The 23308-nt window shown below is 34.9% G+C and overlaps 1 protein-coding gene and 2 pseudogenes across 1 annotated transcript; all 3 read right to left on the bottom strand.

Annotated features, from left to right (window-relative positions):
* Positions 1 to 1907: 1907 nt before the first annotated feature.
* Positions 1908 to 3905, bottom strand: LOC145614186 (protein ASPARTIC PROTEASE IN GUARD CELL 1 pseudogene; annotated as a pseudogene).
* Positions 3906 to 12114: 8209 nt separating this feature from the next.
* LOC145613217 (UDP-glucuronate 4-epimerase 3 pseudogene) lies at positions 12115 to 14364 on the bottom strand (annotated as a pseudogene).
* A 1944-nt stretch (positions 14365 to 16308) lies between these two features.
* Positions 16309 to 19997, bottom strand: LOC145615681 (uncharacterized). The gene is made up of 3 exons (XM_081670739.1): positions 19681 to 19997; positions 16861 to 17107; positions 16309 to 16782 (listed from the first exon to the last, which is right to left on the bottom strand). The coding sequence occupies exons 1-3, from the start codon at positions 19995 to 19997 to the stop codon at positions 16309 to 16311; spliced, it is 1038 nt and encodes a 345-aa protein (XP_081526865.1).
* Between the last annotated feature and the right edge of the window lie 3311 nt (positions 19998 to 23308).

The raw sequence follows: 23308 nt of genomic DNA, 5'->3' as shown, positions 1-23308 counted from the left end.
GGTGACTTGGGAAATTATAGAGAGAAAAGGTGGGGAGAGAGAAAGTGGAGTGAGAAATGAACTTGAATTTTTGAGTATTTTAGGTTTATTTTCATTTATATACTCTCACAGATTTTTGTTATTTTGTTTTAAAGGTATGTTATTTCACTTAATATGTTGGAGTACCATGAGCATGATACTCCAGTAGTACCTAATACTAATTGGACAAAAAATCAGTTGACTCCTGGCTAGAAGCACTTAAGCATGATGAGGATACAAGATAGTAAGATACCATAGTCCATAGACAATTAATATGCAGTCCAAACTCAAAAGGAGGTGATTGACACTTAAAAGAAGACTACACTACACCATAAAAGTCACACATCTTATAAGTTACAATGCCACAATTTGTCCATGTTGCATGCTTATTTGATCAATATAAAACCACCACTACAAGAAAAGAACCTTTTCGTAGCGATTATTTTAACCTTTAGTATCAATTATAATTGCAACAAAAAGTTTTCCCAACGAATGGTCATTCGATACAATATCCCCTGTTGTCTTAGCCTTTAGTAGTGGTTTTCAATAACGCTGGGGTTGGCCTCAATAATCGATACTAAAAACTACATCCAATCGTGGTGATTATTGTAGCGACTACAATCGCTATAAATGTTGAACTCATTTTCTTTAAAAAAAAAAAGCATGCATATGATCTTTACAAGATTCGAACATGCAACCTCACACTCTTATATTAAATGTTTCACCAATAAGCTATGACATATTTGATGTATTCTTTGTCAAACAATATTTATATATCTAGTGTAGAAAAGACTTTTCGTATTGATTTTTGGGATTTAGTGGCGATTGTAAATGATACAATTTCTTAAAATTATATAAATGTGTAAAAATAGTGTGGATATGTATTATTATGTTTTCCGTATCGATTTTATATGGGAAAACCATGGCGATTGTAAAATGATACGACTTCCTTAATTATTTCACAAAAATACTTGCATATTGTAGCGAATGTACAATCGCTACAAAATGATCGCTACGAAAAGACATTTTTCTTGTAATGCACGTCCGCCTTGTAAAATAATTTTTGGCCTTAATATGAAAATAAAAGAAAAAATTTGAGTAGAAACATGCAAATAAAGAACACTTATGTGATCCAAACGTATCTTTCCTAGTCTTCTACATTTAAATTAAACTATGTATCAACTATCAAGAATAATGTGAATGTCCAGAGAAAAAAAAAAGGTTTCATCACCGGCATATATACCCTAAAGACTGATATTCTAGCTTCTAAAAGATCTCTACTATGTCAATTACTCTAACAGCCATAATTAATATTAAGTTGTAAGACTTGTAACCTCTTCTTAATTAGTAATGTAATGCCTTAAGATATCATTTATGTTATCTCAGAGATTGACTATGTGATCAACACATAAACCAGAATTCCAAATCCCTATTCTTAATGGAAGCCTTTAATGCCAACAATTTAGCAATGGCAGTAATACCTCCCATCCAGAATAAAAGCAAAGCATTTGTTCACTATTACTGACTCAGCAACAATTTCATAAGCATTTGGAATGCATTTAGGCTGAATTTGGTGGGAATAGTGAAATTTCAAGCTTTTACCACTCATAATATCACACTGTAAGGATAAGGATGATACAAAATTACAAATATATAATTCTACTTAAAACTGTAAACACACAATTTTTTTGACACAAAATCAAGGGCCTGTTCTGATTTACTGAACTGATTGGAGTTGAACAGAACTGAATATTTTATGAGAGGAGGATATTAGGAACTGAACTAAACTGAGTTAAGCTGAGCTGAAGCTGAAGAGAACAGGCTCCAAAACACAATCCAATACGAGTAGTATTCTAATTAGAATAAATCTACTCTAAATGACAAAAATGTAACAGAGAATTATAAGCTTAAAAGTATATAATTAAGTAATTAACTCAAAAAAACACTAAATAGTGACAGTACAGTCGATAATACTAATGGACATTACTACACGAGCAACTGAGCAAGTAGGAGTACAGTACTTGTAACATTGAATTAACAACAAACCCGTCAATTTGCATGCATTGGGACCCACATTTCACTAACACTTATTCAACGTGGGTCCCCCCTACTTTAATCACACTTACCCAACCACCAGGGAATCTAATTCCTCTTCTTTTTCAATTCCCCCTAAATTACAAAGGATACAATCGTAATTGTACATTCCCCAATAACCATTTAATTATTAATTAAAATCATCATCTACTTTTCATAACGTTAGCAATTATTCGGCGAAAAAGCAACTTGAGATCTAGCAAGATCGTAATGAACACGTATCCCTTGTTGTTGTACATTTCCTATTATCGACATAGACGACGTCGTTTCAGCAAACGCAAAGCAATATGTTCCAGCCGAGTCCACCGGAATCAAGTAATTCTTCGCCGGTAAATCAAGGGATTGACCGCCGGCGAAGTGGAAAGCAACCGTCGGAACTTTGACACTACTCATTGATGAGAAATCGTAACAAGTATCAAACAGTGCTACCCCCGTTGCTGACTTTAGGTGAGGTGTTAGCCGAGTGAATGCGGTTCGAAGTGAATTGTAGGCTTGAGTTGGTAGCCGGGTTATGGCTGTGCCTGAATCAACGATAACCCCACCCGAACCCGACTCGTCTACATCGAATAATGTTGGTGGGACGGAGATCTGCTGACCACCTACGCTGAACCCACTGAGTCCAACGTAGTAGAAAGTGTTGAGCTTATTGTTCTTGATGAGAGGTGCGGTTACGCAGTCCGCTGGTTTAGCGGAGTTGAACTCGAGTGAAGAGGATTTGGGGGAGTCACGGTCGACTAAGCAGTAGGAGAAGGAGGTGGCCTTGATTTGTGAGGGTAATGAGAGCGGGCCGCCACCAAGCCCGAGAAGCCCGGCAGCACCAACGAAGAGTCCTTCGTTGTCGTGGCCGCATCCTATTGCTACCTTTGGGATTTTCCCTGAGGTACCGAACGACACCGTTTCGGTGACGAATTCACCGACGGTGTAGGACCCGTCGCCGTAGGATACCTGGTAGAGACACGCGCTGTCGCGGCACGCGCTGACTTCGAGGGTGGAGCATTCACGTGTGCTGCACGTGAGAGGGGAGTAAGTGGAGGAGGATGAAGGGGTGTAGATTGGGTCGCTTTGCTGGTAGCAATCGGAGCAGGGTTGACATTGGAGCCAGCTGACGTCACTACCTGTGTCGATGACCATGAAGTACTCCTTTGAAGGGGAGCCGACTCCGACGCGTGAGAAGTACTCGCCGGAGCCGAGGCTGGTTCCGGAGGATACGGGTGCCTCGAGGTCTTCGGCGGCGAGGACGGCGTCCATTGGTTTAAGGTCCGAGCGGGAGATGCCTCGGAGCTTAAACTCGGCCTTGGAAACTAGTGAATTGACATGTGCGGAATCACGCGCTAGGCGGGATTGTACGAGTTGCTTGTAGTCTGTGTAGTGGTGGGCGTGGAGGGAGATTCGTGGGTGGATTTCGACAGACAGTGTGCCGTCGTTATGTTTGTTGGGCTTATGCTGCTGCTGCTGATGGTGTATTTGTTGATTAAGCTGAGCGTTGTCGCTGTCGGCGGAGAAGAGGTTGAGGGTGGAGCGGAGCGAGGCGGAGACATCGAAGGAGTTGTAAGTGAAGGTGGTGGAGGTAGAAAGAGAAGGGAAGAGGAGGAGGAGGATAGAGAGAGTAAGAATTGTTGTAGTAGAATGTTTACCCATTTTTAATTTTTTTTTTTTTTAAAGAAATGGGAGTGAAAGAAAAAGAGCGAGGAAGAAGAGATAGATAAGATAATAGAGGGGTTAGGGGTTATATCGATGAAGGAAGAAAGATGAGAGGATTAAAGGAGGGAGGAAATCACGTCAGGATTGTTGGGAAGAAAACAAAATAATAAAAGAGGGGAAGGTGGAGATATAGATGAATGAAAAGAAAACACCAAATTTAATTTTTGAAAAAGAATAGTAGGTCCCTTGAAAATTCAAGTCTGTCGGTTGGGAGAAATTCAATCATCAATTTTCTTTTGGTGCTAATTGCTATTATCTACACCATTCACTTACTATAACTTCACTTGAGAATAGCCCAGATATCTTAACATCCTCTACACCATTCACTATTTACCATATAACAACATCCTTTACATGTATACCAAGTGCAGTTCAGTATTTGATGCCCGAGACCGTTTCATGGGTTAGCTCTTCATTGCTTGTTTGGTCAGTTGTTTCTTTGATTTTGACTGCTTTGATTTGTTTCTTTTCTAATTGTTTGGAAATGTGCTTATACAAGATGAGTACACTTGGAATTGAATTGTATCACGGTATGTGAAAAATCATAGGATGACACAAGGTGTTACGTTACGGTTAGATGTTGTGGAGTAGTGCATTCCCAACATCAAGGTGATAAAATAGATGACTTTTCTCTAAGTAGTGCTTTGAGTGCATGTGCTGATCTTGCACTTTGAATCAAGGTGAAATGCTTCATTCTTTGGCCATAAAAACTGGCTGTGATTCTGAGATGGTAGTATGTGGAAGTCTAATCAATGCATATTTGGTGAGATGAAATACCCTGATTTGAAGTGTTGGAACTTGATGATATGCACCTACAGTCACCATGGGAAGGCTAAGGAGGCAATAAAACTGTTTGATGAGTTTCTAATTCATGGTCCGAAACCAGATCAAGTGACATCCGGTTTACTAAGGTCTTGTTTGGTTGGTTAAATATTTTGTGGGAAGTCAAAATTCCCATGAATTTATTTTCACCCTCTTGTTTGGTTGACACAAAAAAGTGAAAATGAGGGCAATGAAAGTTCATGGAAATTTTGACTTCATGGAAATTTTGACTTCCCACAAAGCACGGAATATACTTATCTTATCTTCCTTTGGTAAGTTGAAATTCCCATGGGAATTTATTTCCTCCATTCTTAACCAAACAAATTTGTTGAATTTCCATGATTTTGATGGTGGAATTTATTTCCCACAAATTCAAATTTCATAGGAATTTACACTTCCCTAATGAACTAAACGCCCCTAAATTTTTACTTTGAGGTATCCTGACCTGTGAATGTAAACTCATAATTGATAAATTTGAGTCTAATTTAGGAAGCTGTATTTGTATTTGCTCATGGAGCCGTGTTTTATAGTTCTATCAACATAATTTTACTAGTACTCCAAAAATCTGGAATCTGTGATGAAAATAAAATAGCAGTCTCTGCAAGTCAGCAACTGACCTCTGATATCTTATATACACACTAATTAGTTTCATCGCTGACAAATGGTTGTTTACATATTCTTGCCATTTTCCCAAATTTTAAACCTCCACCTTTTCCTTGTACAATATTTGGTGGGCAGTACAAGCAAATTTTAATAATTTCATCGCATATTGTTTTATATGCAGTATTATGTACCTACAGATGACTAATGGTGGCGAGCCATTCTGGTAACAACACGACGATACAATTGAAGGCTAACCAGTGATTTTTGTAGACGAAAAGTCTTCAAATATTGATATTAAGGCCCTGTTTGATTCACCTTAATTTTGTTGAACTGAAATTATTTTTACTGAACTGAACTTATTTTTACTGAACTGAACTTAATTTTACTGAACTGAAATTATTTTTACTGAAATTAAATTATTTTTACTGATTTTCTATTATAATTTTTCTTTAAGAAAACTGAATTTTACTGAACTGAACTTATTTTACTGAATTGAAATTATTTTTACTGAACTGAAATTAATTTTACTGAACTGAACTTATTTTTACTAAACTGAAATTATTTTTACTTAAGATTATTTTTTAAGGTGAAAAGAACAGGGCCTAAGTACAAGAAATTGCCAACCAGTCATTTCTATTTCTTATAACAAAACATAAGGACGTTAAGCCTACACGCATGCTTGATTCTAGATTATGTTACTCATGAAGAAAAATCAAGCTCAATGTTAACATGGTACATTACTACATTGGTACATACACTAAATCCTCAAATATCCCTGAACCAAACTTACAAAGTTACAAGTTATAGGTTGAATTGTGGGATCCATCCATAGAAAAATCCCAAGCTGAAAAGTTAGAAGTTGGATGTTCGACTAATACAATGAGGTTATTTCAATGTTTAGTTTGCAACTTTTGAGTATTGTTAATCTAATTAGGTTAATTATTTTCTACTGAAAAAGCTTGTCAGGCTGTCACACAAGCGAAGTGAACCAATTAAATTAGCCATCAAATTTTTAAACAACACATACATTAATCATTTAATATATTTACTTAAAGACTTATGAACGTTAAAAACTTAACTATTAGGACGGAGTTGAACGTATTTTGAAGGATTGTAAACTTCAATACATGGAATTGAATACCTTTTCATCTTTCTATTAGGATATTAGTCAAACAATTTGGCTGAGGCCAATGTTATTCGATAAGTAATCTCAGTTTTGAGTTCGGTCAAGTTATTTGATCGGGTCAAGTTCGAGCCACTTAGGCAACAAGCAAGGCTACTATGCATCCATAGAACTTCTTTCAAAAAAAAAAAAAAAAAAAGGTCTACTATGCATCCGATATTCTCAATGATCCAACAAGAAACAAGGGCAAAGAAAAAGCAATCCAACACATCAAGGCCCAAAATCATCGCATGAAATTCAATTCAGACAGCAAACAAACAATGTTCTTTGTCATTTCGCAGCACACTAGGAATTTCTTGCTCTGCATTCTTTATTTGAAGAAATTCAATGAAGATTTCAAAACCCTTTTTACTATCTTCTCTTTTGGTGCTAATATCCTCTATAATTATAGCCTCAGTTTTCATTAAAACGCCTCAGAATTCCAAGAAAAACACCACTATTACTGAAGAACAAGAAAATGGGGCATCAATTTTTGAACAATTTGGAGTGAAGATTGACATGAACCCTCCTCAATCTAAGCTTGATGAGCTTCAAGTCAACACTTGGTCCAAGTAATATTCAATTTCCTTACTTTTGATTATCAAATTTATTGCTTTTATTTGTTTTGTTGATGGGGTAAAAATTTAGTCTTCAATTAAGGGTTTCAATCAAAAATGGAGTTTTGTTGATCAAGAAATTATCTTTTATGTAAAAAATAGAATTATAACTATGCAGTTTTGATTGTACTGTTTGAATGTATGATGTTCTGGTGAATTACATGAATGTATTTCACAATTACATTCAGTGTTGATTATTAATGTTGCAGGGCATGATTAGTAATTGATTGGAAAATGTCCTTATTTTTTGAGTAGTTCTTGTGAATTGATTTGGTTGTATAAACTATAATGCCATAACTTGGTGCCTGGGGGCAGAATAGTGGTTATCAAATAGCTTGATTGTTTATGGGAAAGATTAATCTGTATGTTAAAAGGTTTGTCTATTATACACTGAAATACTCCGATACTCGGACATGGGTATTACAAGGAGAGGTATCAAAAGTATTGTGGTTGTGTTGCTGGGTAGGAATGACCGGGTCTGTTATAAATCACAAGTTTCGAGTATCAAGCTCAATTAACTGAAGCTTTAGGTGATGGTGCTTTTCTGTCTATCTCAATGCTTGAAGCATTATTGAAGACTATATGTTTGAAGCTTGTGTATTGTTGTTGGCCACATTTCAATGATTACTAAATGGAACTATCATAGTATGTGCACCTGAAACTATATTGCTCTCTACTCTTTATGGGTAGTTGTTATCAACAAAGTCATCAATAGAGCTTATTCTTCCGTGTAATTTACAAAAGTTAAACTATTAAAGGTTATGGTGAGTTTTAGGGGGATAATCTGTGGGTTCTATGTTACACCCCCTTTCGCCTCCTTAGTTTAAGAGGCTAGGAAGGGTGCTATAAGAAATGATTAATTGTTTAAGACATCTCAAAGACACGATTGCTTTGTCTACTCTCATGAATAAATTTGCCTGCTTTTGATTTAAAAAATTTATGTAATATATTTTGTCTTAATGTACTGTTATAATTACATTAATATGCCTGAATTTAGATTGCTTGCTTAATTGTTGAAATTTGGGCAATAGCTTTTTGGGGTCCTGTATGAGACACATTAATGAAGCTAAGCTTATGATTCAATGGCTTCAAGTCTTCAAGTGAAAATTTGATTTTATTGGTGCCAAAGCTTGTTTGTTATGAGCTTATGGCCATTGGGCCTTCTCTCCTTTATGTTGATAATTAACCGAAAATCATTGTGCCTTCTAAGGTTGTACAATTTGGACTGACCAGAACAAATACAGTTTAACAAAGTGCTAATTACAGGCTTAAAGGGCCTCGTAATGAACTCTAGCCGATAGGATAAACTGGACAGGAATATGACCAGGACAGTACATGATAGAAGAGTTAGAGTATCTTGTATTGCTCTTGATTGGCAGTAGCTTTCAATTGAACCAACCCCAATCCTTACAGTAAGCTTTTTTTCCTTCCCTTTTTACTTTGTGCTCAAGACATCAAAAGCTGTGTTCATCATTCCGGTTTTCGAGATGAGATTCCTAAAATGTCAAGCTGGTGCACACATGCCCTCTGTATGATAATTTTTTTACACTGATGCTTTGGTCCATACATTTTTGCTTGCTAGCCGTTGGGAGGATCTACTCTGTCTAGTTCTTGTTTTTGTTGGCTTCTTGTTGTGTGCTTGGTGACTGTTTTCTGTAAAAATCTTGGGGATGCTCTGGTACTTGGTAGACATAAAACATAAATGCTAATGACTAGCCTTTGCCGACTCTCACATATATTCTTTGCATTAATGTATTAACTTGTCTACTTTCACATATACTTGTCAAGTTGTGGATGAATTAGAAATATACTGGCATTGTGTAGCTTGTGAAATCTGGATCAATGAGAAAACTCTCAAGAATCTCTTGGCATTTGTTGACATTTTGAGTTTATGTAGGGTAATTTTGGAATAATGACCCCAGACTTTTGACAGTTTTTATTCCAATCCCAGACATCAACTAGGAGTTCCTTGTAAAATCTGCATATGCTGTATATCTTAATAGCTATCATATATTCATATTGTCTTGGATGTATTTATCCTTCTGATTTTCTTAAGGATATTGCCTAAATCTTACAATAAATTGTGAATAGATGGAGCGGTCAGCCAATGAAAATTCCATGGACTTTTGAAGCAGAAGAGACAATGTACCTCCTGGAGGGTAAAGTGAAGGTTTCGGTTGATGGGCAGGAGGGATCTTTTGAAATTGGAGGTGGAGACTTGGTTGTATTCCCTAATGGAATGAAGATCACTTGGGAAGTACTTGAAGCTGTGACCAAGCATTATCACTTAAATAAGTAATTGTAAGTACATATTCACGACATTCCTAGATGATATGATCGTATTCATATCTTATTTTCACTGATATATTAACCTTGTATTCAAACATTGTATTAGCTCCAATATGTGAGCTTGCTAAAATACTCAAGGGGCTCTAATTGGCAGCTTGACTAATGCAGTAATAGTAGGAGATAATTTATTAACATTGATCTCTATTATGCTTCAAATAGAGACTGGCTCCATTTATTTGTGCTTTTCACCTGAAGTGAATTCTGTGTAGTCATTAAGTACTGTAACTTGTAACGAGTGTTTAATGTTGGAGTGAAAGGGATTAAATAACTTCTTGGTGGTCGGCATTGACGAGTATGACGATGATGGTGCATGTTTTATGGAGGTACACAAGTACTACAAAAAGAAAAGCCAACATCAGCAAATATAAGGGGTGGTCCTGCTGAATTGGCTAAATGTTATTGGGATTTTGCTTCCCATAATTTTTGACAAGACAATAGGACATATGCCTGACGTGCACAATATAACATGGTCTCAAAAAGATGATTCAGAGCATTTTTTTGCGCTAAAGATGTTAAATTGAGTGTGTATGAACAATAAGTATAAAGTATAAACCCAAAAGAGACAAAGAATAATATTACAAAGAGAAAGAAGCTATGAATTTAATCATGAAACTTACACGAGTAAGGCAAACCTTTAACAAAGGCAAAAGGGTCTTTCATGTATAAGGGAAGTAAATCACAAAATAATTCGAAAACAATAGGACTATGTATTTCTTTATACGAATATATAAATAACAACAGAAGAGTGTGTAAATAGTGTAAAAGTCAACCTAGTGTTATATATGTAAAACGGTAAAAGTATAAGTGAAACGCTACCATTTTCATTTTAATCCCTCCTCATCACACATATGTCTTTGTCAATTTTCATGAAAGCAAAGCCAACAGTCTTAACACAACAGCAGCTGCCTATACATAAACATTTAGCAGTGCAATCAATAAATATAATGTTGCCCCCACTTTTAAAAATGATCATAAGTATCACACCACATATTCACATTTGACAGCTTAGAGTGCTAAGACCATGACTCAGTCTTTATCAGTCACCAACCAAAATAGTAGTAGTCTCCAACAAGGGTCCCCTTTTTTATCCTAAAGAAATCTTCACTCTTGTAGGTCTTCTTTTCTGCTTTGTTCTTTTCTCAATTGTATATTGTATGATTGTATTTTTGCAGACCAAGGTTTTGAGCTAGTTCGATAAATTTAAGTGGTTGTTTGGTTGACATAAAAAACATAAAAGTTAATGAAAGAAGATGGTGTTATTTGTTCGACAAAACATGACAAGCCAAAAACCAATGAAGTCAAACCATTTATCGAACATAGTCTTTGTTGTATACAAATCATACTTTGAATTAGTAATGATTTCGAATAAGACGTTAGAAGTTACTGACATGTTATTGTCGAAAATTTGTGTCATAAATTTGCTTAGTTTAGCAATACAACTGACTAGAAAATCAAACGATACCATAAAAGCAATTGGTGTGCATTAAAATATCACAATCGAAATGTGATTGCTTATTTCTAAAAAAGAAAAAAACACAGGACGAAAAGTGGCCTTGAGTACAAATATAAGTAGTCAGAGTCACAGACATTTCTACATAAGCAATTAAAACTTGCTTAATCAATTAAGATAACATCTCATTGTGTTTGTTGGATTGAGTCCATCAGAAGTCCTGTCTAGATTCCTTAATTTAATCTAACATGACATTTCGTCCAAAAGAAGAACATTCACATTCAAAGACTGACTAGAGATGAAAAGTCAGCAGATCGAAAACGTAGTTACTCAACCCTGTGAAAGCAAGTGAAATCGGAAAATTAAACTATAGCTTCCCGGCGAAGATATGCCAGTGTTTCAGTCAATCAAAAAACCCAGTTTTCTACTTTCGCCGTAGATTTAAGCCAACCAAACAGCCACTAAAAACTTAAACCAGCAAATAAAAATCCTGAGAACAATACCATAAAACACGAAAGCAGAGACTACATGTGCTGCAAGCCTGTAAGGGCTGTAACCATACTTTGCGCCGTTGGATCTGGTATCAACTACTATCTCCTTATTAAAGAATAAGCAGCATCTCCACAAAATCAGAAGATCGTTATAGTAACAAATCCAAAGTTTAGATCCACAATTCCCAAAACATCACCACAAGAAATTGGAGTAAACAAATTCCATAGCTCGAAATCCATTATATATATGCACCGATACTACCTCGTATCCAGAATTATCTCATTTACTATAGTAGAATAATTCTAGATCCTTGATCAGAGTCAATCCAACTAGGCCAACATTTTGGATCTTAAATCTCAATTTAAGAGCTCCATAGATTCTCTCTGTGATCTCCTTGAATTCAGGATCATACTTGAGGTAGAAGAGAAATATACGAGTAGCATCTTTCAGAACTATGGGTGGACATATTGCTACAAATGGTAATACAAACATTTTCTGCAGCAGAAAACTGGCATAGTACCCTTACAGGTCCAGAGTTGCCTTATATTAAAGAGCAAGAACATCGAAAGCTAAGTCGACAACCATGGACCTTCCCAACAAAAGACTTGACATGTTCTCAGTGAGAAAAATGCACAAACTAAAACAACACTTCTCTAAATTCTTGAGAGAGATACATAGGAAGCCTTTTGCTCAGTAACACAACTCAACAAGAAAGTTCCATCCAAAACCGAGCAAAATATTAAGCCAATAAGTATAACATGATTATCAATGAAATCTTTGCAATAAGAAAGCAAAAGAAGAACACATATGAAGGCACCATGTCCTAGTTTTATTGAAATTGCATTGCAATACTACGTGTCCACGAATTGGAATAAGTTCTATTAATGATGAATTCTACATTTGCTGAAACTACAACGAATTACAATCTCAAGAGAGCAAAAATGAGAAAAGCAAAAAAGATGGTTCTTGTACAGCTTATAATGCCCTAACAATGTTCTGTAACCCCAAAACTTCCTCCACCAAGGGGGGAAGCAAGTATTCTATCATAATAAGGCATCATTAAGATTACACAGACAGGACATAATTGGAGCAGCAATGAGTAAACAAACCTCGAAAAAACAATCATAAGAAGAATCAATGAACAAGAATTTAGCATAATCCTACCGTGGAAGTGTGGAACATTGAATAATTTAAGCAACACCAAGACTCATCACACAGCACTCTTCTTCCCTCCTGGTTTATAGTAATTGAGGTACCATCTAACAAACTTCTTCAAACCGGTCTGCAGATCCGTTGTAGGCTTATACCCAAGCTCCCTCTGAGCATAGCTAATATTAGCATGTGTATACTGCACATCACCATTTCTAGGCAATTTCATCACCATTCTCTTCGCCTTCACCTTCAACAGCCTCTCCAATATCGAAACAAGATCAGAAACAGGAACAGGCGAAGTATTCCCCAAATTAAACACTCTCAATTGAGCAGCACCACTCTTCTTACCCCCACTACCAGTACTCTTCTCAGCAGTATCCAATGCCCCTAAACACCCCTTCACAATATCATCAATATAGGTAAAATCCCTAGCCACTGTCCCATGATTTGCTGCCTCGAAAATCGGTATCGATTTCCCCTTCAATATATCCTTAGTAAAGAAAAAATATGCCATATCTGGTCTACCCCAAGGCCCATACACAGTAAAGAACCTCAACCCAGTTAAAGATAGTCCATATATATGATTATAAGTATGAGCAATTTCTTCCCCAGCTTTCTTAGTTGCAGCATATAAACTAGCAGGTTGATCTGTCCTATCTTTTTCAGAAAATGGTACTTTCGTATTCAATCCATAAACAGAACTAGATGATGCCCAAACAATAGCAGGTTGTGGATTTGCAGATTTACAAATTTCCAACAAACTAACAAATCCAGCAATATTACTATGAACATATGAACCAGGATTTTGCATTGCATACCTAACTCCTGCTTGTGCTGCCAAATGCATTACATGAGTAAATGCCACAACCTCAAACAACTTCTTCAAAAGTGCTTGATCATTTATATCTCCTTCAACTATGAACACCCCGCTTCGCTCAAGCAGAGCCTGCCTCGCTCGCTTGAGCGAAGGATCATAGTAATCGTTGAAGTTGTCAAACCCCAATACACCATCGCCTCGCCTCTTTAAGGCGGCCGAGACGTGGGTGCCAACGAACCCAGCAGCTCCGGTCACGAGCACGGAAAACCCATTAGATGCACGAACTTTAGCCGAGTTTCGAACCCGCTTCTCCCATGATGGACCGCCCCAGGAGAAGGTCCGGAGGGAGCGGCGGGTTGTGTCTCCAATGGTGGATGAAGATGAAGATGATGATGTCGATGAAGATGGAGAAGAAGATGATGATGATCTGAAGAAGAACATTAGAATTAAACCCAGAAAAATGAAGGACCAAAATGTGAGTTTAACAAGAGGAGTTGAATGCCATCTTAAACGATGATGATGATGATGAATGTAGGATGATTTATCCATCTTGAATTTTCCTGGTGTTGATGGGTTGTTGTCTAAATGAGGCATTTTCTACATTCAAAATCAAAACCACACCAACCCCAAAAAAAAAAATTAAAAAAAAAATTGAGATAATTTTTTTTTGTTCTCTTCTTTTCTTTGAACCTGCAACTATTTATTCAACAGAACCCAGAAAAAATTATGCAAAAATGGGGAATAAAATTTATGGGTTTTTCTTGAAATTGAGTTTTGGAATCTGGGTTTTGCTCAAAATGTGGAATTTTTTCTTTTTTATTCAAGGAGAATAGATTGTTCAACAATGGAGATTTGTTTTTGTATACTTTTGTTGGTGTTTTTATTTTTCTCTCTTGTTTCTCTCTCAAAGTGAGCAGGAAATGGAGTTGAAGATAAGGGAAGGAAAAAATGAGGAGGGAATCTTGAGGTTTCTTGGAGATGTTATAGTTGTTGTTGTTGATGGTAGAGAGAGAAAACAAGAGAAAAAAGGCCTTTTTGAGGGTGGAGTTTCAGAGAGGCAAAGGTGGGACTGTGGGAGGGATTTGATTTTTGATTATGGAGGAGAGAGAAACAACAGGATCAATTATTATTATTTTTAATAAAAAAATAATTTTTTTAGGGAAAATGGGCAAATGGGGGTGATTAAAAAGAATAAATCAGTTTTTATCAAAAAAAAAAAAAAGAATAAATCAATTGGAAGCAACTAAATAGGGGGAGATCTATAAAGAGTCAAAAGACAGTAAAAAAAAAATTGACAATGGTAAAAAAAAGTTTGGTATGAGTAATTGTTAAATTTATTCATGTCATACAGTACTACCTTCCTTTTTGGTGATTAGAGCAACTTCAATGGTTGTAGCTAGGGACTTGCTTGCAATTTTAAATAGTCCCTAGCTACTAGCTTGACCATGAGCCAGTCAAGCTAATTTGCTTGAAAAAAACTTGCCAAAAATAAAATGTTAAAAGTCAATTAGTAATTAAGATAAAAATAATAAATTGATAATTTAAATAGTAAGCTAATAGCTAGTCATTGGGGATGAAACTAGCTACAAACATAATTAGCTTGAAAGCTTATGTGGCATGACAAGCTAATTTGACAATTGGCTTGCCATTGAAGTTGCTCTTATAGTAGTACTATGAACTTGGAGTTTATGGTTAAAAGAAAGAGGAATTTTCATTCAATGCTTGTTGGGTTTGCTAAATGTAACAAACTCAAATCACAAGAAAGTCAAAACTTAAAGTGAGATTAGAAAATACATTAATTATTTATTAATAATAAATGAACAGAATTATTAAGAAGTAATTTGATTGGTCATAATGCCTAAAATTTAGACATTCTATAAATTATACTCCAATCTAAATTTAAGCAATAATTAAGAGTGAGAGGTTAAGATTTTAAATGATTTTGGATCTTTGAGATTTGTTGTGGGCGAAAGGGGATGAGATTTGGTGCTAATTATGGATTATTTTTCCAGAGTTTATTCATTGAGTTGATTATTAGGGCTAAAAATCGCCAATTATAAGGATGGTTTAAAGTATTTCATGATGTATTTATTTGAAATTTAAGAATCATTTGAATTTGTTTTTCTAAATTTATAGAATTAATATATATCAATCTACTAATATACATTAATATAAAATTAGAGCGGTCCTCATTTTAGTGAATGGTGTATTAGTTGAAACACTCAATCAAATTTCAACATGTCAAATACTTTGTGTACTATGTATATAATACTCGTACTAGAATAATCAATACTCCGTAATGTACAATCTTAATTAGAAGGCCCAATTATATAGATAGACAAATTAAATTTCATACTTCATAAACTCCAACATATCAAATTTCAATCATGAGGATTGTTTGAGACATGGGTATATAGTTAAAGGGTGATGCTATAGCTTACACTCACGATCTTAGAGCATCAATAATGCATTGTTTCTTATATGGTAGTTCTTATTCTCTCTCTTGTTCCACATCATCATAAATTCTTATTAAGCTCCACCCTTCATATACCCAAAGAAATGCACTAGGTCTTAACACTATATCTTAATCTCTCTCTTCTTTCTCTCTCTTACTTTTAATAATTGCTCCATCATTATTATATTTGTCCAACAACACTTTTTTTTTTTTGAGGAACACTTTTATTATTATTATTATTATTATTATTATTATTATTATTATTGCTACTACTACTACTACTAGTATATATGCTTGTTTTTTTTAATTATTGTTTTTTGGTATTAAACAACATACAAATGTATTGTTAAATATGAGTTATATAATGTACTTAAAAAAAATTGGCATTAATATTGAATATGGAGATAAGAACTTTTGCATACAATAACACATTAACAATAGTAAAAAAAACATAAACACAATTAAAAGAGACAAAGAAATACATTCATAAATTAAAATTAATAGGAATAAAAATACATTTTATTCCTCACCATCATGACCAAACCGATCCCAGATATGTTCCATTAAGTCATCTTGCTATTGAATATGGGTTTCCCTATTTCGTACTCTCATCCTATTCCTTAGGCATGTTTGCATATCGGCACGCCAACGTACATTATAATTAGTTGGCGAGTCATCATCATTTTCTGCTTGATCAAACTGCCTAAAATCTCCATACTCTTCATTGTGAAGGTAACCTTGTCGTTCATCTTCAACAATCATGTTATGCAATATGATACAAGCTATCATTATTTTTTGCACAACTTCTATTTTCCATATTAGTGCCGGGTTTCGTATTATAGCAAATCTAGCTTGGAGAACTCCAAAAGCACGCTCAACATCTTTTCGTACCGACTCTTGGCGTTGCGAAAATAATTTTGCTTTTCGACCTTGTGGAAGTCGAAATGCTTGCACAAAAGTTGCCCATTCTGGATATATACCATCTGCTAGGTAATATCCCATATTGTATTGGTGACCATTTACTTCAAAATTGACTGGTGGCGCTCTTCCTTCAAAAATATCATTAAAAACTGGAGATCGATTTAGTACATTGATGTCGTTTGATGAGCCCGGAACTCCAAAAAAAACATGCCAAATCCATAAATCTGCCGATGCAACTGCTTCTAATATTATTGTAGATTTACCATCTCGACCTTGAAATTGTCCTTGCCAAGCAGTTGGACAATTTTTCCACTCCCAATGCATACAATCTATACTTCCCAACATGCCTGGGAATCCACGCACCTCTCCAATGTGCAATAGCCTTTGTAAGTCTTCTTCATTTGGCTTCCTCAAATACACGTCTTGAAACTCGGCAATTATAACATCAACAAATCTACTTAATGTAGGAGTTTATAGGTACTACGCAGCGGAAATAACATGAATCATATTCATACAGTACCTAAACCAAGGATCTAATGCATAACACATAAAGCACAAATAATCGTACCTTTGAAGCGTGATTCCACGTGTGATCGAGCAAGAACAAAAGGGAGATAAAGAACCCCAAGCGTGATTCCTCTACTTGGTCCACGGGCACAAGTTAAGACCTCCACTAATGCTAGTTAGTCGTGACTGAACGCTTCAATCAACCTTCAACGGAGAGGAGAGACATACTAACCAAGAACCACCACGATAACCACCACACGCGCCACCAAGGGATGGCCGGCCGTACGGACGTGAGGGAAGGATGAGGGTCGTGAGTTAGAGAGAGGATTAGGGTTTTGGGATTGGTTGCCTTGATGTCAAAATTCACAGTGTGTGAATTATGACTCCTACGTGCAAACCCTAGGCATGGTTCTTATTTATAGATCTCATCTCTAAATAAGAGCCCATGTCAAAAGCCCAAAACCTAATTCCAATCTAACTATGCTAGCCCAATCCAATTCATGATTAGTTAATTGCTCATGAGGCCCATTAATGGGCCTCTTACTTGCTTAACCCAATACCCTTGTGTGTGACCAATATAGGATCCATTCTAAAGGGCTTTGGACCATTTGACTAGCCCAAAGATCATCTCTCATAGTCTAGCAACAGAGGATGACGCCCCAATAGAATGAACTTATTATCTCCATAATAGTGATCCTTGATATATCTAGTAATTGCACTTATCGAAGACATAATTCCTTCACTTAAGGCATTGAGTGAGCTTTTCTCACTAATTCTGACATACTCATCGATTTGGTCAGCTGCTACTCCATATGCCAATAATCTCATAGCTACAGTGCATTTTTGTAGTGGTGAAAAACCGGGCTTACCTACTGCATCATATTTTTGTTGAAACCATGGATCGCGTTGTTGGACTCTTTCAACTATATGCATAAATAACGACCTTTTCATCCTAAACCTCCATCGAAATTGATCATCAGTATATACTGGATTCTCAGCAAAATAATCTAAGAATAACCGGTTGTGACCGGCAACACGATCTCTTGGTCGATTGGGAGAACGGTTCTTCCTCTGCCTTTGAGAAGTTGAACTCCTTCTAGTGAGCTCGATAACAGTTTCAGCTACAATTTGATTGCGATGTGGCATTTCCATTACCTAATTACGAGCCATTTGCCGGACATGTGAACGGGGGTTTGGATTTTCATGATCTAAGCTTGCAGAGCTTGAACTTGAACTTGAACTAGAAGCCATAATTATTTTTGAAGATACTGCGTATTGAAATTTTTGTGAAATAAGAGAGGAATTGAATTGTAAGTTGTGTAAACATTAATGTACAAGGTGTTATTATATAGATTTGAAAAGTTAAAGATGCTTGTAAATAATTGATGTGCCATGAAAGACACGTGACACACCATGCATTGTCACACAAAAGTCATATTATATCAATACAATGCTATTGATGTCGGCAGAAGAGCTCTGAGTACATCGATAATTCACCTGCAAAAGAAAATGCCTCAAAATTATTTATGTACGTGGTTTTTGACTCATATTTCAACATGTTTGTACTATTTGGTCTTTTGTCGTTTTAAAATTACAAACATAAGCATGTTTTTTTGTTTTTTCAATACAACATAACTAATAAAATTAAGAATTACACTGATACGATTAAGAATTACACTGATACAATTAAGAATTATGCTGATACGATTAACTAATATCATTAACTAGTAGTAATTAAACATAACAACTATTGATAAACTACAATTACATTAAATTAACAATGATGTTTAAAAATAAAGTCATTACATGGTCATTAATTCGTCCCACAACTTATTTTTACGAGCTTCATCTTCCTCTGATAAAGTATCTCGACTTAGTAATGCTTGTAGTAGTTGATATTTTAATTCCCGTTCTTTCATGATTTGGGCTTGTCTTTTTCTTTCCTCTCTAATTCGTTCAACCTCAACGAACTCCTTCACTGCCTTTGCAATTTCTTCGTTTGAATGTTGTATACTTGCAAGTTTCTCTTGCAAAGGATCAACAACATCAGTTGCCTTCATCTTCAATTTCCTTTTTGCTGCCTTTTGACCCCCTGGTCGTGTTAGGGGGTTAGCACTTTGTGGTGTTCTTTCTGCAGATGACGAAGAAAAATTTCCACTTTCGTCTAGTCTTGATCTTTTTTCACTCCCCTCACTTCCTCCAGTTTGATTGATACCACTTAGAGTTTGATAATTTGGAGGATCAAATAAGGGTGTTGATGAATCGGTGGTGTACACAAATGCATTCATAAATTTAGGTTGGTTTTTTAATCTTTCATATGCAAAGTCAAACTTAAAATCTTCATCCATATCAGAATAATAAATTGCGTTAGCTTCATTAGTGACATCTAAAGTGCACTCACCGCTTTTATTTCGTTGTTTGCATAGAACACATGCTGCATATTTTGCAACTGCAGGTCGTATTTTTTGCCAGCGACACTTGAGTTGTTGAAGTTCTCTTGGTCTTCCCCCACTACGATGCTTGTTGTAGTATTCTACTATCTTACTCCAAAATGCTTCACCGGTTTGATTAGTACCATTTACTTTATCAGGAGCATAATTGAGCCATCCACTAATTAAAAGGTTATCTTGGGCCTTATTCCAAGATATCCTCCTCCCTTTACCACTTGAAGTTGTTGGTGTTGGTTCATCATTATCACCTTCATTTTCTTCTTCTGCCACAGAATTAAAGTTAATGTTACTAAGAGATACACCGGACCCCGAACCTCCACAACCATGATTAACCACATCCTCACCTTCAGATTCCCCGACACTTGACAAATTTGTACCATTTAACATATTTGTAAAATAATTTGAAGAATTTTGAGTGGAGTATGGGGAAAAAGATGAAGTTGAAATGTTATTCCCCATGTTTTGGTGATGGTTAATAGAAGGATGAAAATTAGGATTTATATTTGGATTTACTTGAAAATTTGGGTTTATTGGGTAGTTTGGATGGGTGGGAAAATTTGGATTATTGGGATAATTTTGATAAGTGGGGTAATTTTGATTGTTTGGATAATATTGAAGATTTTGATTATCCATTATGTAATTTGGATTTATAGGGTAATTTATATTTGTTGTGTAGTTGGGTAATCTATAATTTGGATTATTTTTATCCATGTTGAGAAATATATATTAATTATGAAAGGAAAAAAATTTTACAAAAAATTGAAGTATGGTAATTTTGGTGATCAAGTTATCTACTTTTATATTGTAAAAACAAATTAAATAACCGTTACATATTACTATTACATTGTTAAAAAAAATTCAACTTAATTTTTTTTTTTTTTTAAAAAAAGTGATTTACATGCATGCATTCAGTAAAAGAGCCGTTGGAGCTCTTTTGCATGCATGCATTTGCCATGTGTAAATGTTGGAGGCTTTCTGAATTTGCTCTGCCAAAATGCAGAGTTTCGGTGGATATTTTTATCAAAACGCACATACATTATAGTGGCACCCATGTCGTTTAATGCCAACTCATCACCAGTTCTTATTTTCAAGACCCATTGCTTATTTCAGAATCCCTTAACACAATTTCTAAATTAGAAACTCCCATATCTCACCTAAGAACTAGCTCTTATATTTTCTCTCTCCTTAAGAACCACCTAAGAACCCCCCATTATTGATGCTCTTAATTGTTTGTAACCTGCTCTACATCAATATAGTTATTGAGTCAAGTTTTGAACATAATCCAGTATTAATATGAACATATAATTGTTTGCAAATTTAGATTGACTTTTTCACACCAATAATTGTATGTAATAAAATCTTGAAAGAACAATATTGAATATAATTTAGGCTATATGAATGCCCTTAATTACATTACTATTGTTATTAATTCAATAGATGTTTTTCATGAAATTTATGATGTACAAATAAAAATAAATTGAACCATATAATTAGAAGACAAAACCTAGTATCAGCTTTGTTTATTACTCGTACTTACATTCCTACATGCTACTTCAAATTGAGTAGGATAAAACCCGAAAATTAAACAAGTTTAATGAAGAACAACCTATTTTGTTTGATAAACTCATGAGAAAAATTATTTACAACAAGTTAAAAAAACAAGTTACAATTTACAGTGGAATTACATAATAACAATCCTATATTTGCAAAGTATATACTTCGTAGTACCTCAATTTTTTGGCAAATTTATGAGCAATACAACTTGATAGAATGAATTTCATAGCTATAGGCTTAGATTTTATAACTCAACCTCGAACTCAACTTAGCTTGGCTAATACCAACTTTATACTCGATCAACTAACTCTATCTAGTGAAATGCAAAGCTAATAAGCTATTAAGTCAAGGATTTTTGTTGCATCATATACACACCCATACCCTTACACATACACATCCATTCATCTCACATCCACAATCTCATGACATGCATCTTAGTCACACCACTATTCACACAAACATGAAACATAGGGCCGAAATTAAGGGTGCGAAATGGGTTGATGTTTACAATTAACAACACCACACGTCAAGCTCCAAATACAAATTACTTCATGGTCTTAGTTAGACACGACACCCGTATGTTTGTTGTCAGGCTAACAAAGAGGTATACATTTCTTTACGCTGCATGCTTGAACGTATAACTTTTACTCCCTCCGTTCCAAAATTATAGGCAAATATACTATTTTGGGTGTCCCAAAATGTTCCTCCTATTACTAAAAATAACACATAATCATTACTTATTTTTTAGCTTTTCCATACAAATTACACACATACCTAAACAATCATTACTTACTTTTTCTCTTTTTCATACAAAAAACACACTTACCCAAAAAATCATTACCTACTTTTTCACTTTTCCATATAATATTCTCTACTTTTTATTATTCCCATACAACATTTTTCACTTTTTATTTTTTTCATACAATTTTCCTCTACTTTTTCCATCCTCCTTAAAAACCATATTTTTTAGAGTTATTTGCCTGTAATTTTGGGACGGAAGGAGTAATTAATAAGTTACTTTTAAATTGATAGATGTAAAACCTTCGGCAATTAATGAATACGTAAGGATCAAATCCTTCTTTCGAAATAAATTTTGGACGTTCTTCAATCTTCTTATAAATTTTGTGTGGTACTTATTTGTTTGTTAGTACGTGACTACGTATGAAGGAAGAGAATTAATGAAAGGAGGGGACAGAAACATGTGAAGGTGAAATAAGGCCTCAATTTTGTGATATTGGGCAGATGTACATGCTACTAAAAACAAGCTTGATAAAGAGGCAATAATAGCATCTTTCATCGGATATCTTGTATTCCAATCAATGTTTACTTCTATGACTTGATTGACTTCGTTGAGTCTAGACTACTTATCTAAAGGTTCGAGAATTAGACAATAAAAAAAGTGTATAATCTTATTTAGTAGCAACAGGGCGATAAAAATCACATAAAAGATTAAAAATAATCGATCTTTAATTTATAAGGCACTTTCAGTTATACCGACAAAATCTGTAAATAATTAAGTCAATAATATACTCCGCATATTATGTAATCTTTATGTTAATTAGATCTATATAATATTACCTTCTAACAAAATGTGCTTGAACAAACAAGTTATAAATCTTCAGCTTAAAGTTTCTCTAATAGGTAGATAAGTATAAGGGGAGAAAATTAATTCATACAAAGCAATAATTTACTCAAAACTTCATTCTCTATGTCCCACATTCTCCCTTCTACACTCATAATCATAGAATTCACCTAATTGGTTGTTTTTGTTGTTTGAGTTTTATGGTTATTTATGATTATTTTTTCAGTTTGCTCAACGTAAAATGTCGTAAGCTTTTGCTAGTATTTTCTTTTGAGCAATCAAATCATTAAATTATAATATCCGATAAATTCTACTCTATATCAAGAATATAAAAATAGTTGGTGTATATATATTTGCGTAAAATATAAAAAGACGTTAATTAATATATTACGAAATAATGAGTTCATATTCAAATATTGATTGATTATAGGATTAATCGGCATTGACTCAACAACTAATATCGAAATTAGAGTTGACCTAAACACGTAATTATAGTAGTGGCGAACTAGTGATAAGATGGTGCACGAGTTACTACTAATAAGATAAGTAGAGTTGTTATATT

Source organism: Chenopodium album, chromosome 25 (assembly GCF_948465745.1).
Source record: "Chenopodium album chromosome 25, dcCheAlbu1.1, whole genome shotgun sequence".
NCBI lineage: Eukaryota > Viridiplantae > Streptophyta > Magnoliopsida > Caryophyllales > Amaranthaceae > Chenopodium > Chenopodium album.
Note: the sequence above shows the minus strand (reverse complement) of the source record. Positions and strands in the feature narration are given on the sequence as shown.